Below are 15,495 nucleotides of genomic sequence, written 5' to 3'. Positions count from 1 at the left end.
AAAATCTCAATGCATTTACATTTAGAACATGCTAAATTCAAATATACAAAGAGGAAATGGCAGTGGGAGTATAGTCTTACATTCTAATACCATAATCAGTCTATTTTCTAAAGGATATTGCACGTTTAATGGCCAGGATCATTATTACAGCTGATAAATAACATAGCTTATTAACAGCAGGAAAATAATATGTTATTGTTATTTACAAACATTCAGATAATCTTAAATATGTCCATCTGTGACTATGAACGCATGATATAGCGCTATATAATCCTAAACTAATTATATCTTGTACTACAGGTGCGGCAATCGATACATACTATTATTATTAAATTTTATTAACTTTATGAGTTTATTTTTCTTAAAATTTATTAAAAAGAGTGTCAATTTTACATTATAAATTTTTAAATAATTATATATATTATTTTCTCGCTTGTCCTTAAGCAGTAGTCACATAACACGCTAAAATACTTTGGTGGAACCTATATTACCTATACATAAAGTACCTACATAGATTCTTAGTAAGTACGGCGTAGGCAGCATACGCCGCGCTACACAACACATGAAGGGTGGCAATTTTAAACAGTTTAGTGTCAATTGTAATCCTAGTTTGACTATATATAATGCTTCTACTTTGTATAACATTAACGTCGTGTATTAATTATTTTATAATTTATATTATATAATTAATTATTTATTATTGAGTATTTTTACGAGATTTTTATTATGTATTCAATTTAATATCAATGGTTTGCATAAAATTATTGAACCATTTCATAGAGTCGAAAGGCAGAGCTATATGCCTATAGTTCTTATTCAACTCACCATTTTTCTTCTTTGTGCATAGATCAGCCAGTATGTCATATAGTTCACTCTCTGTTTCATAGACTTCGTCGACTTGCTCTAGATATAACTCTTTGTATGACAAGCGCTTCGGCACCACCGGTATACAGCCGCAATAAACTGCTTCCAATCTTAAAAAAATAACATTTAAGAGTTGAATTTATATAATTTTTCGTACTTCTTAATAATCACATGGACAATACGGTCTTTTATAAGGATTTTTTATAAATTGTTAACATAATTTGTACTGTTAGCAACCTTTAGAGTTGCTTGCTACATGACTTATTAGTAAGGCAGAATCCAATAACATTCAGTTCTCTTTACATAATCTCTAAGGAATATGGTGTGTAGATAAATAGATATTTTAGTAATACTTACACAGAAACACCAAAAAACTCATGTATTGCAGTTGAAACTACCACATCAGCATTTTTGAGGATTCTATAATACTCCCCTAGAGCTTCGACATATCCACAGTGCAATAATGATTCCTTCAAGCTTCTATATAGTTCTTGAAAAACACTGGGCTTTTCATTAAATGACTCACCAAGTATGCTAACCTGGAACATATGATGTAAAAAAACTTATGTATTTTTTTTCTTACGTATTACTTTGAAATGATAAAGAAATATAGAGTATTCATAGTCTTACCTAGAGGGGGAAGGTAATTGTTAGTAATTATAACTAATAAACCTATTGCTAGCAGTACTATGTCGGGTTGACCTCTGCACAGTCCCCACTGGAAACCATCGCAAAAAAATCCTGGTGAATTTGTCACGATGGACTAATTGACCTGACCTCATGCTTATCTTATTATCCTCCACTGGTGTCCCGCCAGCGTAAACCGCTAGCATAGGCGAGTGCACCAATACATTAAAAAAATAATATCCATGACAAATTTAAAAAAGTAGGTAATAGATTATTTAAATGTATACTATTATTATACTAATATTATAAAGGGATGAATTAGGGATGAATGTTTTAATGAGGAATACTCATTCTTGAAAAATTGAATTCTTTAAATATTGATCATCTATTATGGTGTTCTGAGGATTGGAAACGCACATATGACACTCCTGGTGTTTCAGGCGCCCATATTACTAGGCTGTGGTAATCGTTTACTATCAGATGGGCCTTGTTATTGGGCATTGTTATATACAGATGGCTCATTCACTATCATTATTATAGTATAAAAAAAGTATAAACTAACCTTGAAATGATAGCCGTTGTTATCCAACCTTTTTAGAACAGCATAAAAAGCATCAGGATTTTTATCAAACTCCCATCTGTGTGGCCAAACTATATGTAGAATATCTGACTCAGCTTTATCAACTTGGCATAAAAATGTATCTATTAGAGATAAATCTATAGGATAGTACACCACCTTACATTTTTCTGCTATGATTTGCTCTAAATTCTTGACTTTATAATCTGGTTGTAATTTTATGTGGCTTTTTATATGTGACAGAAATGAATCTCTGTTGTAGTAAGAGTTAAAAAGTACTTTATCAGCTGTCAAACTGGAATTACAACAAAAATGTGTATTAAAATCTGTAAAAGAAATACTTTATAATATTTATACATATTTGGACAAAAACTAACACAACTTATAAATTTGATAGGCAATATATAATATATACTTAATGTAATAAGATAGGCAAATTCATTTACACTATATATATACTTAATAGTATACATATTATGTTTTAAAATATTCTATGTATGTATTATAATAAATAAAATAATAATCATATATTAGCTAAGGCAGTATAAGAATTTAGATAAGAAATTTGAAGTTTGAAGATGAAATATTAAGCAATATTCTATTTTGACAAGTTTTCTAATATATAAATTAAGACAATGTTTTAAAAAAAGGTGAATGATGTTAAGATCTCTGTATTATTGTTGGTTTTGAATTAACAAATATTGATAAATAGACAAAATACACTCGTAATTAATTATACTAAAATTGTTAAACTAAAACTCACCATGTCAAAATTTCATTGAAACCATATTGAAAATCTCTATCTTTTACCACTCGAACAGGAAAATCTAACTGGTTTTCATGGAAATATACAATTTTATTTAAGTGACTCAAGTCGGGCCGTAGACCCAACAGTTCTGCTAGAGGTAACACAGATGTACACAGGAGTATTTTGTATCTGTGGTGGTTTGATATTTGAGTAGACATGTAGAGGGCCGAGGTTCGTGCTCTCCAGTGCCATTTCTTAGCAGTCATTGTTATCAATGTATATTTATGCTTTGGCAAGTCTGAAAAGACAATTTATTTATTTAAGATTAGATATGCATGGATTTGTATCCAATAGACCATTTAAAATGGATGCCCAGTCCCTTTTAAATGGTCTATTTATGTATCTATATATCATAAAATAGACTGGGCAGATGTAAAGATGAAAATAACTAAATGAAGCAAACAAGTGACTCTTTAGTATCCTAGAGAAGGACTAGGATCACCAAAGCATATGTTAGAAAGATGACATGATCCTGACTCCATTGTGGAATATGGTTGCGGTAGATAGATTTCACTGGAGAGAGCTGAAGGAGGCCTATGCCACTAAGTCACAAAGGCACACTGAGTTGCGGGACATTTTATAAGCCACTAAATGTACCACAACTTAGGAAAAAAGGCTATATTATGTTACATATTATACCACTGGAGGATGTTAGAATAAAAATGAGGTCTGGTCAATTAGTCACAAGGAACTAAGGTTAAATTCACCTGGAATTTAACCAGGGGCTGGTTGCCCCTAGTCGGTTGGTTGTGGAGGCCAACCTCACATGATAGGATTGCTAGCAATGGGGTTATTAATCCAAATTATTAAGAATACACTATTAGGGGGAATATGGTATATTACAACTATCATTTTTATAACATACTGGCTGTGCCCATGACTTTTTCTGCTTGTAAATATTGTCTAAAGTTATTGCTATTAATTAACTAAAAAATTGTATAAGAGATCAATTAAAATGAAAATAATTACAGAACAATGTCTATTATTTCATACTATGATCCACATTAATTTTATTTACAGCCCACAGAAGTTTACAGTTGTATAACTTTTAACAATCATATTTTACTATTGTTGTATCTAAAGTTGTTGAAGATCATTCCTACAAATAATGACTTAGATATATGCTGATTTAATAGCATAATAGAATTATATAGTTAGCCACTACTCGATTCTTCTTAACAGCAGTATTTGCTAGCCACTTATATAACTAGATATTAGAGGCAAATTTAATGGATTGCGGAATATGTTTACGAGTAAATGAGACAGACAATATAATAATGGACAAAATATATACTATTTGGACTAGACTGTGCTTTTCATTTATTTCACGATAACTGTACAGGCCCGACTCATCAATACCAATGCACTGTGGTAATTAATAATCAACGGTTTCAATATATTATACGCATTAATACTCACTTGAAGTAAGAACATCAATGAGCTTTTTATGGGAACCACCATAGAATGGTTCTAGGATAAGAATTTCTTCAGAGCCCGCTTCCATTTTTCTTCAATGTTCTTCAATAAAAACACATTTTTAATGAGGTTTCATTTGTGAGACTATATTAATTTATTGAGATTCATCTTTGGTAAATTTTTAGCTTAATTATATAGTATTTAATTTGAATTTTCCATTTTCATTCACAACTACACACGCCTTCAATTATTTATAGTTTTAGCTAGATTTCTATAATAGTCTGCCATTTCTACCACATTGTTCTTTTGGAACCGTAAATTAAATAATGTAATAAAAATAGTTTCATTTTAGATAAGGAATTAAAAATTAGTATAATAATTTACGATAAAACGAAAAAGATGTATTCAAATATTATAAATAGTAAAAAAAACGAATTTAATGGAATTGTGACAGATAACGGAGAAACAGACTGACACATGTTTGACTTACATGACATCACTTTATGTCATTCAAGTCAGAACTGTGTTACCAACTGTTATTTGAACGTTGCCTAAAAAACTAAAAAAAACTGATTTCAAATCAAATGTGTCTAGTTAGTCTAAAATATTTACATTATTTTACCACTATAAATTATTAAACCACTGATACAAAACGATATAGACCATAAGGAAATATTGGTTTAATTCAACTAAAATGCTAGTAAGATATACATGTTGAAATGTTACAATATGACAAGACAATAAAAAAACAAATCATAGTATTATAAAGAGTTTCTATACTACCACATTCACCCATCCTTATGATTCATAATCATTTAAGTAAGCAGGGGGCCTTCTTTCACGAACAGGCCGTTGGGGCGAATGAACTAATTCTGAACCGGAATTATCAGCATTTAAATTTTCATTCTCAGATGCTGTCTGGTAGATCTCGGCATCTGTATCAGAAGGGTTATGAAATATAAGTGAAGAAGTAGTCACTGAAGATGAAACTTATAAGGAGTTATAAGTTTCATCTTCAGTGACTACTTCTTCAATTTGCCTATTAATTGGCGCTAGATGTCGGTTTGATACTGTATCCTCTCTCCCATCAGCAAAGCGTATTATAGAATAGTTTGGGTTTGATTCCAGCAGTTCCACTTCTTCCACTAAAGGATCATATTTACTTTTTCTTACATTTTTTTTAATAGTACTGGGCCCAGAATCATTCAGCAAGAAGGTAAAGAAACTCCATTACCAGATCGTCTCGGGAAACAGAACATCTCATGTGGTGTAGCATTAGTAGCTGTGCATAATAACGATCGAATTGAGTGCAGCGCTAAAGGCAAGACATCTTCCCCATACCGAATATCTAGGTTTTTGGATCGTAAGGATAATTGTATAGTTCTCCACAGAGTCCCATTCAGTCTTTCGACCTGGCCATTTCCTTCTGGATTATAAGGCGTAGTCCTGCTGCATACAATATCATTCCTTATTAGGAAATCTTTAAATTCTTGTGACATAAATCCAGTTTCACGGTCTGAATGTACATAGAGAGGAGTTCCAAAAGTAAAGAAAAGATGCTTTAAACTTGCTATTATAGTGGCGGATGATACATCTTTGCAGGGGTAGGCAAAGGGAAATCGAGAAAATTTATCAACAATAGTTAAAATGTATTTATTTTCGGAATTTGAAGGCAACGGCCCTTTGAAGTCTAAACTAAGTCTTTCAAATGGGGACGTCGCTTTAATAAGTCGTCCTTTACTGTTTGCAAATCTTGGCTTTATCTCCGAACAAATAGGACAACTGTCATATTCTTAATTTCAGTAATCGAATACGGTAAATTCTTAGACCGCACCCAATGAGCCATTCTTGTGATTCCTGGATGGCATAATGTATTATGAAGCTCATATAAATTTTTGCGTGAAAACATATTAGCACAAACTCTTGACAATGTATCAGATACAATATTTTGTTTACCCGGTCGATATATAATATCAAACTTGAAACAAGATAATTCAAGCCTCCATCTCTCTATTTTCTCGTTCTTAATTTTACTTGAATGTTTTTGATTGAACATGAAGGAAACCGATTGTTGATCCGTTATTAAAAGAAAATGTTTTCCAATTAAATAGTGACGCCATCTACGTAGGCTTTCAACAATTGCTGACGCTTCTTTCTCTATTGAAGAATGGTTTCTTTCGGACTCTGTCAATAAGCGAGAGAAAAATGCTACCGGGCGACTATTTTGTGAAAGTGTTGCTGCTAAGGCATGTTCAGAAGCATCAGTCTCTACAGTAAACATTTGTGTGTCGTCAATAGCAATTAAAGCAGCGTTTGCAATATCTTTCTTAAGACTCTCAAAGGATATTTCTGCATCACGTGATAATGGAAATGAATTATTAGTCGCTAAATTGCTTATTTTCTCTGAATAGTTATTTATTCGTTTAGAATAATTTGCAAACATACCTAATACTCTCTTTAGAGAATTTATATCTGTAGGTGCAGGCATGGAGAGTAAAGGTTTAAGACGCTCTTTATCAGGTCTTACAACATTGTTCTCTATAGTATAACCTAATATATTAATAGTCTCAGAACCAAAATTACATTTGTCTTTGTTTAGAGTAATTTTATACTTTGCTACAGTTGCCATAAATTTTGCTAGATTAGCATCATGAGTAAGCTTATCCTTACCATAAACAGTAACGTCATCTAAATATACATAAGTGTCAGTAAGATTTTCGTTAGATATGAAAAATTGCATCGTTCTTTGAAATGCTGATACTTCATTTGTTACTCCAAACGGTATACGTGTAAATTGAAATAGATTACCGCATGCTTCAAATGCTGTATAAGGTCGTTCTCTCTGTTGAATTGGTACTTGATGGTAGGCACTTTTGAGATCAATTTGGCTAAAATATTTATTCCGCGCAATTTTTGATATAAGTACTTCAATATTAGGTAAAGGATATGCATCAAGTTCTGTAAATTTATTTATAGTTTGAGAATAATCAATAACGAGACGTTTACGATGGATACCACCGCCAGTTACTAGAACTTGTGCCCGCCAAGGTGATATACTTGGCTCAATGATTCCATCTTTTAATAGTTTTTCAACTTCTTCTTTAATAAATTGTTGATCACCCTCGCTGTAACGTCTTGATTTTATTGCTACGGGTTTGACATTAGGAGATAAATTTGAAAATAATGTAGCATGAGGTAAGTTAGCAGCCATGACATTACATATCTTCAAAGGATCTCGGAGACCACCAAACTTCAGTTCTAAGGAGTGATGAGCTTTAAGTAAGTCATGACCTAGTATAATATCAGCGCATAAATTACGTACAACTAATAATTTGACATTGTCGTACGAGTGATTATTCAATTGTAAAGTTACATTGCAGTAACAGTTGACTGGTGATGTATGATTAAGTGAAGCTGAAGTTATAATTTGTTGACAAGGTTTCTGTTTAAGTTTCAATAAGTGCGCTAATTCTTCATTTACAAAGTTTAATGAGCTTCCAGTATCGATAAGGGCTTCAGCATAATACTTATTAATGGTGATAGGTACAGTTGCTTTATGTAAACTAGGTAAAGAAGCTGCAGATATAGCTGCAACCTCTGCAGAGTTACTATTATTAATCTCATTTACTATGACAGCATTGATAGTTTGTTTGCTTCGACAAACATTAGCAAAATGTCCCTTTTTAAAACAAATTTGATAAGTACTATTTAAAGCTGGACATTTTATCCGCTGATGAATTACATTACTACCACAAAAGAAACATCTTTTATTTGTTGTGGCAGCTATAATGGTTTCTGCTATATTATCTCCTGATATGGATGTAGACGCTTCATTATCGTAAGAAGACAAAGTTTTGGTTTTATTATTTTGTGAATTAGATAAGGTAGATATGGAATCCACTGCGTTAAGCGGTATGTTATCATTGAAAGATCGAGAATTTGTTTCTGCCATTTCTAGTGAAAGTGCTTGGTTAAATGCTTGATCAAGTGACAGTTCCAGATTTTCTAGTAAACGTTGGCGTATTTTGTGTGAAGAAATACCAGCAATAAATGCGTCCCTGATATATTCTGATCGATATTGTTCTGCTTTGAAAGCTTTGCATCCTTGAAAGAGCATTTTTGAGCAAGTAATTTAAGTTGACGTAAGTATTGATCTATAGATTCATCACTACGTTGCTTTCGAGTGCCAAGAATATGACGTGCATGTATTTCATTTTTCTGTTTAATATAGATTCCATTCAAAATTAAAATAGCCGATTCATAATCAATACATTCTTTTATGTTTACATACACACTGGGAGATAAGTGATTAATTAAAATTTTTAGTTTATGTTCATCAGTAAACTCACCATTATTTTCTGATAGGAAATTGTTAAATGTATATAGCCAATGCGTCCATTCAATATCGGCATCAGTAGAACTCGGGTCTAACTCAAATCTTTCCGGACGTAGATATCGTGCTAAACTTGTACAAGCCGGCCCTGGCATCGACATTATATCTGCTTCAATCTTTTTACTGCGACTTTTTCTTGACATTGTTAATTGTATTTTATTAGTTGAATTAATTGATACAAAACGATATAGACCATAAGGAAATATTGGTTTAATTCAACTAAAATGCTAGTAAGATATACATGTTGAAATGTTACAATATGACAAGACAATAAAAAAACAAATCATAGTATTATAAAGAGTTTCTATACTACCACAACCACATAATATGTAAAATCATAATATAAAATAACCTATTTTTTTTATGGTTCTGAATTTTATTGTAATATAGGGGTGGTGCTTATTAGGCGAATGATAGGTGCGACATAACAAACGAAACAGAATACACTCAATATACTGTTTCGTTTATTATAATAGTTAATCCTTATATACTACTTACTTACTAAGTAAATTCATCCTTACAGTACTAATACAGATTTCAATTTAATACTAATTTGACTGAAGAAAGACTGCATTAAAATGAAGAAGTATAAAATATACAGAATATGTAAATGTAATGTATACTATACAGAATAAAAGAAAATAGAAATCATTATCTGCTCCTTCCTTATCCCATTTATTTAGAGTCGGCGCAATATGATTTTTTCTTTCCTGTTCGCAGTCATTTCATTGTTTACTCACTTTCTTACCATATCATCTTTCACACAGTCCATTCATCCTTTTTTCGGTCTTCCTCTTATTATAAACCATCCACTAGTACATATTAATGTATGTAACACTTTCCTTCATTAAGAAAGAAAAAGACAGTATTGAAAATTATTGACAATAGAGATGGAGGGAAATGTTTGAAAACGATGCGATGAAGTGCAGTAAATGATGAGTAAAAAGAAAGAGGGGAAGAACCAGGAACAACATAAAGCAAATTAAAGACAAAGTTGGAGTCAGGTCTTATCAACATTTAAAGAGGATGATGAAAGATCGTGGGAAGTAGTAAAATGTCCACCGACTTGAGCGTGGTTCTTAAATTATGAATGAATAAATGAGACGTCAGTTTTACTAGCATAATTTACCTTAATTTTTAGGTAAAATAGTTGTAACTGGCAGTACTGTGTCAAGTGTCAATCCTTGTCAATCTCGTCAGTTTGACTTCTTATTACAAGGTGGGCAATCCATCATTTTGTGATAAGAATATGTCAAACTTTGGTAAACTATGTCAAAAAGTCACTGTACTTTTCTTACACCTTTTATATTCAATGTTGGTTGCATTACTTGCATTGAATGTAAAGACAAAAAATATTATGAATTTACTTTTCTGTTCAGGGTATAACAGAAGTATTCTATATTTTTAATATAGGCATCCATGTTTATGAGAGTTCAACCTAAATTAGACATGGATACCTAAAAATGGTGAATATTTAAAACAGAGCAATGACCACTGTATTTGAGTTTACGTTTAAAACTGACTTTATATAATTTTATATAATTATTTGAAACGTTTATTGCCTATTAGCAATATTAGGTACCTTCTTCAGTCGTTCACTATTGGCACTTGTTCACTCTTGGCAGAGTGATCGTAGCTTTTATGATGGTATCTTTTCATATTATCTAATGTTCGAAATATCGTTATATCTAATGTCTGATAAGTATTTTAGAATATTACTACATTTAGGTAAACATTTTATATACCTAATTAAAATTGGTATTTGCTAATTTAGAAATTATAAATTTTCGTTAATCATATTTGCAAGTTTCACGAAAAAGTTAGCTTTTAGCAGTAACTTTGTAGAACTTTCGAAATATGTGAACAATATTTCTGCCTTCCGACTTCTCGATTTCCGAGTCAAACAAAGCACCCGTAATTTAGGTAAAATAAAATAGAACTTAACATATATATTGTTTGTATCGTATTCCCTGTATATTATTATTTCAACATAAAGTCATAAACCTCAATACCTACTATATTTCATTTTTTTGATGATAAGTCGCTAAAATGTTGACTTAAAAATCTAAAGGTGTTTGATTTATGACAAGAAACGTTATTAATAGAATAGGTATTGTTTAGATTCTCATAAAATTAAGGAAATCACAAAAAAATCGATAAAGTTAAATAGCCAAATGAATATTTATCGTACCGGCAATTGACCTACCTTCACACACTTTCACTTTACATATATCGACGAAGTACTATTAAAAATATATCTCAAATAAATGTCATATAAGTAACAAAAATACTAACCTATTTCATTAACGGCGGTCAAAAAGTCGAATGTGAGTATGTAGTCTATGAGTAGGCGAGGTTTCTTTTTATAGCCTAAGGGACAAACGAACTTGCGGCTCGCCTGATGTTATTAGATGAAGGAATAAATTCTAAAGAAAAACAAATACAAAGAGAAATATTAATACAATAAAAATGACTAAAACGTAAGACTAAAAATTATATGAATAATTTATTTTGGTATCTATTCGAATTTATAAGAATATTAGAAAATGTATCTGTGAAAAATAGTTATATACTTAGATTATTTATATGATGTAATCGAAACTCTTTGTATTTTTTATTAAGTAGATACACAATTTGTAAAAAAACGTAACGTAGTAAAAAATGTCTCCGTTTAAATATGGAACAAATTAACATAGTCTTACGTATCGCTTGTTCATATAATTATTATAAACGTATTTCATTTGCTCACTGTATTAAAATTGGAAAACAAAACTTTTTTGTATCTGTCTTCACAAATGTTTTGTGACTTTAAAATACTTTGATGTCAGCGTCAACTCATAATTTCGAATGTTTAGTTCGAACTGACAAGAAATAGAATAGAATAGAATAGAATGGAAAATAATAGAATAGGACATCATTTATTCAAATAAATTTAAAATAAGCAGTTTTGTAACTCAGTTTTTATTCTTTTCAAATGTTATCTTTGTAAACATGTACCTAGAAGGTACATGTTTACAAAGATACAGATTCATTTTTAAGTTCAGAATTAGAATAGAGTGATCACCACCATATGCTGTATATATAGGTACCTATCTATACATATATCTAAATAAAAATAACATTTTTAACATTTTGTCTGTCTGTCTGTTTGTTCCGACTAATTTCTGAAATGGCTGGACCGATTTTGACGGGACTTTTTTTGGCAGGTAGCTGATGTGATAGTAACTTAGGTTACTATTATTTTAGAAAAATAAAGTAAAATTTTACGCGGACGAGGTCGCGGCAACATCTAGTCATAAGTATAATAAGAGTAATAAAATATTATATTTATGTATAAAACAATAGAATTGTGTCATATTATGTAGGTATTAGGCATTGTTGTATGCCGCTTGAGTGACTGTCGAATCACTTATCTGACCAAAGGTCATGACTATGACACAATAGTGCATCTTTGTTTGTGTCTAGAGGTAGGTTATACTAACTATATCTAATAATACTAAGCCCAGTCATGTACCTATACCATCAGAGGCTCGCGAGCAAGTTCATCATCAGCCCGTTTATCTAAGAATTTTCACGTTATATTTTCTATAAACGTATTTTTTAGAAATTCGATTCTCACTGCGCCATTAGCTCTGAACTAAGCAAATCTTAAAACACAAACGATATAAGTACTTAATTTGTTTTGTAAAGACTTACATAATATATGCAGTTAACATATAGACTAGTACAAATAATCACGCTTATGAATTCGAATGTCTGTACCTACCATGCTGGGAATCGAACCCCCGACCAACAGTAGTAAGGGGTAGCACTAAAAGCATTAATACGCGAAGCAAAAACTTTGCATCCCTTTTTACAAAATCTGCGCGGACGGTGGAGTATGTATTTTCGTACACTTATAGTTTATATAGAGGAGGAGTGCAGAATGGTGTTGTTATTTTTTAAATTATCCATAAAAATACTTTAAATAAATGAAAAAATATATTACACATACTAGGTAGGTACTTACCATGTATTTGAGACATACACGCATATGTCAAATTGTGAATAAACTAATATTGTTTGTTTTTAACACTGTGTGTCTATATATGAATGTCAAACTTAACCATAAATTAAATTAACTATGGTCGAATTACGACCATTTCTCAATCACTATTTATTATATTCGTGAAAAAGCAAAAACGGACTGTTTACATGTTAAGATTTCGCAGAATATACATCTCCGGGAATTAATATGACATTTAGCCACCTGCAACTTTATTTATTAATTTGTTATAAAATATGATTAATGACGGTAGGTATATGATTGCTTTATATATTGTTGTCGTTAGGTAATCATAAATATTGCGTTCTACAAATGTGGTTGTGAACGATGTTGCGGGCATCACTAGTTAATTTATAAATATTATATTCCTCATGTGCTCGCTGCCTATCGAATCAGGCTCCCCTTCAGGGGGGCGCGTCGCATTTTACTCGCTCTACCACCCTATTGATAAACCTTTGATTAAGCCTAAAATTCTATATATCAAGCCAGTACAGTTTTTTATGTAATGGAAATGGAAAATGGAAATAGAATAGCAAACTGGTTTGATAAAGCTGATTCTGAACTGATGTACTATTTTTTACTTTAACTTTATTAAAATTCAAACTACACTAAATTATTACTACACTTCCCACGTATGCACCACACACGTAATTTTTAGTATTCCTTTTTTTTATTGTTTATTTTCACGTACTCTCAAACGGATTTAAATTGAAAATCCTGATGAATAGAAGCATGAACAGTATCAAGGACGTTATGAAATAGGTACCAACAATGTGACATGACCTCTGATATTGAGTTAACTTATTATGCTTTTATAGCCTGTGATCAACACAAATGTTTGCATTGCCTGATATTCGAAAATTCGGGACAAATTAATCGGGTCTGATTATAATTTACTTACTCATGTTGTACATTTATTATCACTCGTATGTATCAAATTTTCCACTTTTTTATCATTTTTCTTTCTCCGCTCTTTTAGTTGTAACGTTATATAGCCCATAAGATTTATTCGATAAATGGACTAACCTACACAAGATTTTTTTTTAATCAGTTTAAAATTCAAGATTATACACAAACTTTACCTCTTCATAATATTACTTCAAAATATAACATTGGTTTGTACCTATAAGTATTCAAATAACAAGATAACTTTAACAAATTGGCATCAATAAAACAACAGCGTCGAGTCTTGGCAGCTTTCAATTGAATTAAAAAAATGAACTAAACAGTAGGGGTTTTTTAATGAATGATAATGGAATGGCGCCCTGTGTTATACTAGATGGCTAATGAGAGTGGGATTAAAAGATAAATAAAATAATATGTCCTTCATGGACATATTATTTTATTTATCTTTCAATCCCACTACTTCAATGTTTTTTTCGGATGTCGATTTCGGGATCATTCCGAAATTCGGGATTTTGGAATTTTTGAGTCATAACAGTGGGGCTCTTATGTTGAAAATCGAACATACAACAACGTACGTAAAAACATTAGTACCTGTGGAATTAACTTCAAAAATTTGACAGGATAGCAAATTTAACGTACCTATTATAAAAAATGACAGAAAATATTGTTGAATAGCCCTAAAAAAGGGTGGCATCACTCCGAAAAGAGGTATAGGCTGTCCCTCGCTGGACATTTAATATGCGAATAAAAATCGCAACGTTTGGCCAAGTTGAGGCATATCTACATATACCTACGCTTTAGGATTTGACATATTCATTAGTCGTGTAGTATGTACTCAGAATCTAATTTGAGCTTGTTAGCCAACATTCGCCATTTGCCATACCTCTTCACTATATAATCAATATACCTTCAATTATAATCTGTAACCATGCGTTAATGCATGTCTGGACTGAGTGACTGCCCTGTGCATTCATGAAATAAATTGGCAACGGCGGAGTAGACGTGAAACAATTGTTGTATAAATTCTATATATACCTTCATGGCTGTTATCACAGATAGGGTAGTCAGATGCATTGTCACTGGCCGACGCTGTGAACGCATCAGTTGGCAATTAACATGCCCACACTAGCATGGACGTGTATTCAATCTGACGTAACATAGAGTGAACATATAGCCGACTCTCGGATTAGTCTATCTTTGGATGGAAGCACACGTAATAACCCTCATATTTATATCACAAATCTAATACTAAGATATAAAGTAAGAGTTGCACAGGAAATTCATGGTGTTGAAAAGATTAGAAATTATGGGAGTTAGAATTTATAAGGATGAGTAAATCGGTGCGACGACACTTTCATTTGAAAAGAAATATCATTATTTAATCCGTTTCAGTTTTTACACTTGTAAGGCTTAAGTGTGGTCCGTAAGTTCTTGAGGTCGTACAAATCTCGGAAGTATATCAATGAAAGGAAATGAATTTAAAAGCATTACAGTTTTTTAGTATAGAATTTGTAATATATATATATATATATAAATATGGGACACATAAAATAAGACTGTTTTTATTCTTAAGTAGGTTCTAAGTAGGTTAGGCAATAAGGGTTAGTTCATCCGTCATGCTCGTTAATAGGTACTGATTTTAGGGATGGACCCTCGCTACTGCTATGGCTTGTTGCTTAACCCTAACTTAAATTTATATTAAATCCTAAACTCTAATCTCGGTCTATGTGATGAAAAGGGTTATCCTATCTCTATATTTCAAAGACAAGCAGCTTGCTTTGTAAACTGAGTTTCGGTTGTAAGGTGCATATAAGCAGTGGAATTATAGGATAAAGGGTTATATATATATATGTTATTAC

At 31.6% G+C, this 15,495-nt stretch overlaps 2 protein-coding genes across 2 annotated transcripts in view; both read right to left on the bottom strand.

Moving 5' to 3' along the window:
* LOC131853125 (glycosyltransferase-like domain-containing protein 1-like) overlaps positions 1–4,696 on the bottom strand; it is a 77,712-nt gene extending 73,016 nt beyond the window's left edge. Inside the window, exons 1-5 of the mRNA XM_059203939.1 lie at positions 4,296–4,696; positions 2,832–3,114; positions 2,054–2,363; positions 1,222–1,403; positions 826–974 (exon numbers count right to left, since the gene is read on the bottom strand). Coding sequence (XP_059059922.1) covers positions 826–974; positions 1,222–1,403; positions 2,054–2,363; positions 2,832–3,114; positions 4,296–4,380 — 1,009 coding nt within the window. The 5' untranslated portion in view covers positions 4,381–4,696. The remainder of the gene's footprint in view (positions 1–825; positions 975–1,221; positions 1,404–2,053; positions 2,364–2,831; positions 3,115–4,295) is intronic.
* A 394-nt stretch (positions 4,697–5,090) lies between these two features.
* LOC131853113 (uncharacterized) lies at positions 5,091–8,828 on the bottom strand. The gene is made up of 4 exons (XM_059203928.1): positions 8,642–8,828; positions 6,440–8,396; positions 5,527–5,741; positions 5,091–5,227 (listed from the first exon to the last, which is right to left on the bottom strand). Exons 1-4 carry the CDS (start codon positions 8,826–8,828, stop codon positions 5,091–5,093), a joined length of 2,496 nt encoding a protein of 831 aa, XP_059059911.1.
* Between the last annotated feature and the right edge of the window lie 6,667 nt (positions 8,829–15,495).

This window comes from Achroia grisella, unplaced genomic scaffold (genome assembly GCF_030625045.1).
Source record: "Achroia grisella isolate CSIRO2021 unplaced genomic scaffold, CSIRO_AGI_Agris_v1 utg874, whole genome shotgun sequence".
Lineage (NCBI taxonomy): Eukaryota > Metazoa > Arthropoda > Insecta > Lepidoptera > Pyralidae > Achroia > Achroia grisella.
This window is presented reverse-complemented; position numbering and strand designations above follow the sequence as displayed.

Bases quoted from the DNA above. Each gene is read 5' to 3' on its own strand.
- LOC131853113 (XM_059203928.1), bottom strand. From the start codon at position 8,828: ATGTCAAGAAAAAGTCGCAGTAAAAAGATTGAAGCAGATATAATGTCG. The intron at 5,742-6,439 runs GTCAGCAATTGT...TATTGTATGCAG, and splicing joins TCTTCAATAGAGAAAGAAGC to CAGGACTACGCCTTATAATC. The intron at 5,228-5,526 runs GTAATGGAGTTT...CTTCTGATACAG, and splicing joins CTGTTTCCCGAGACGATCTG to ATGCCGAGATCTACCAGACA.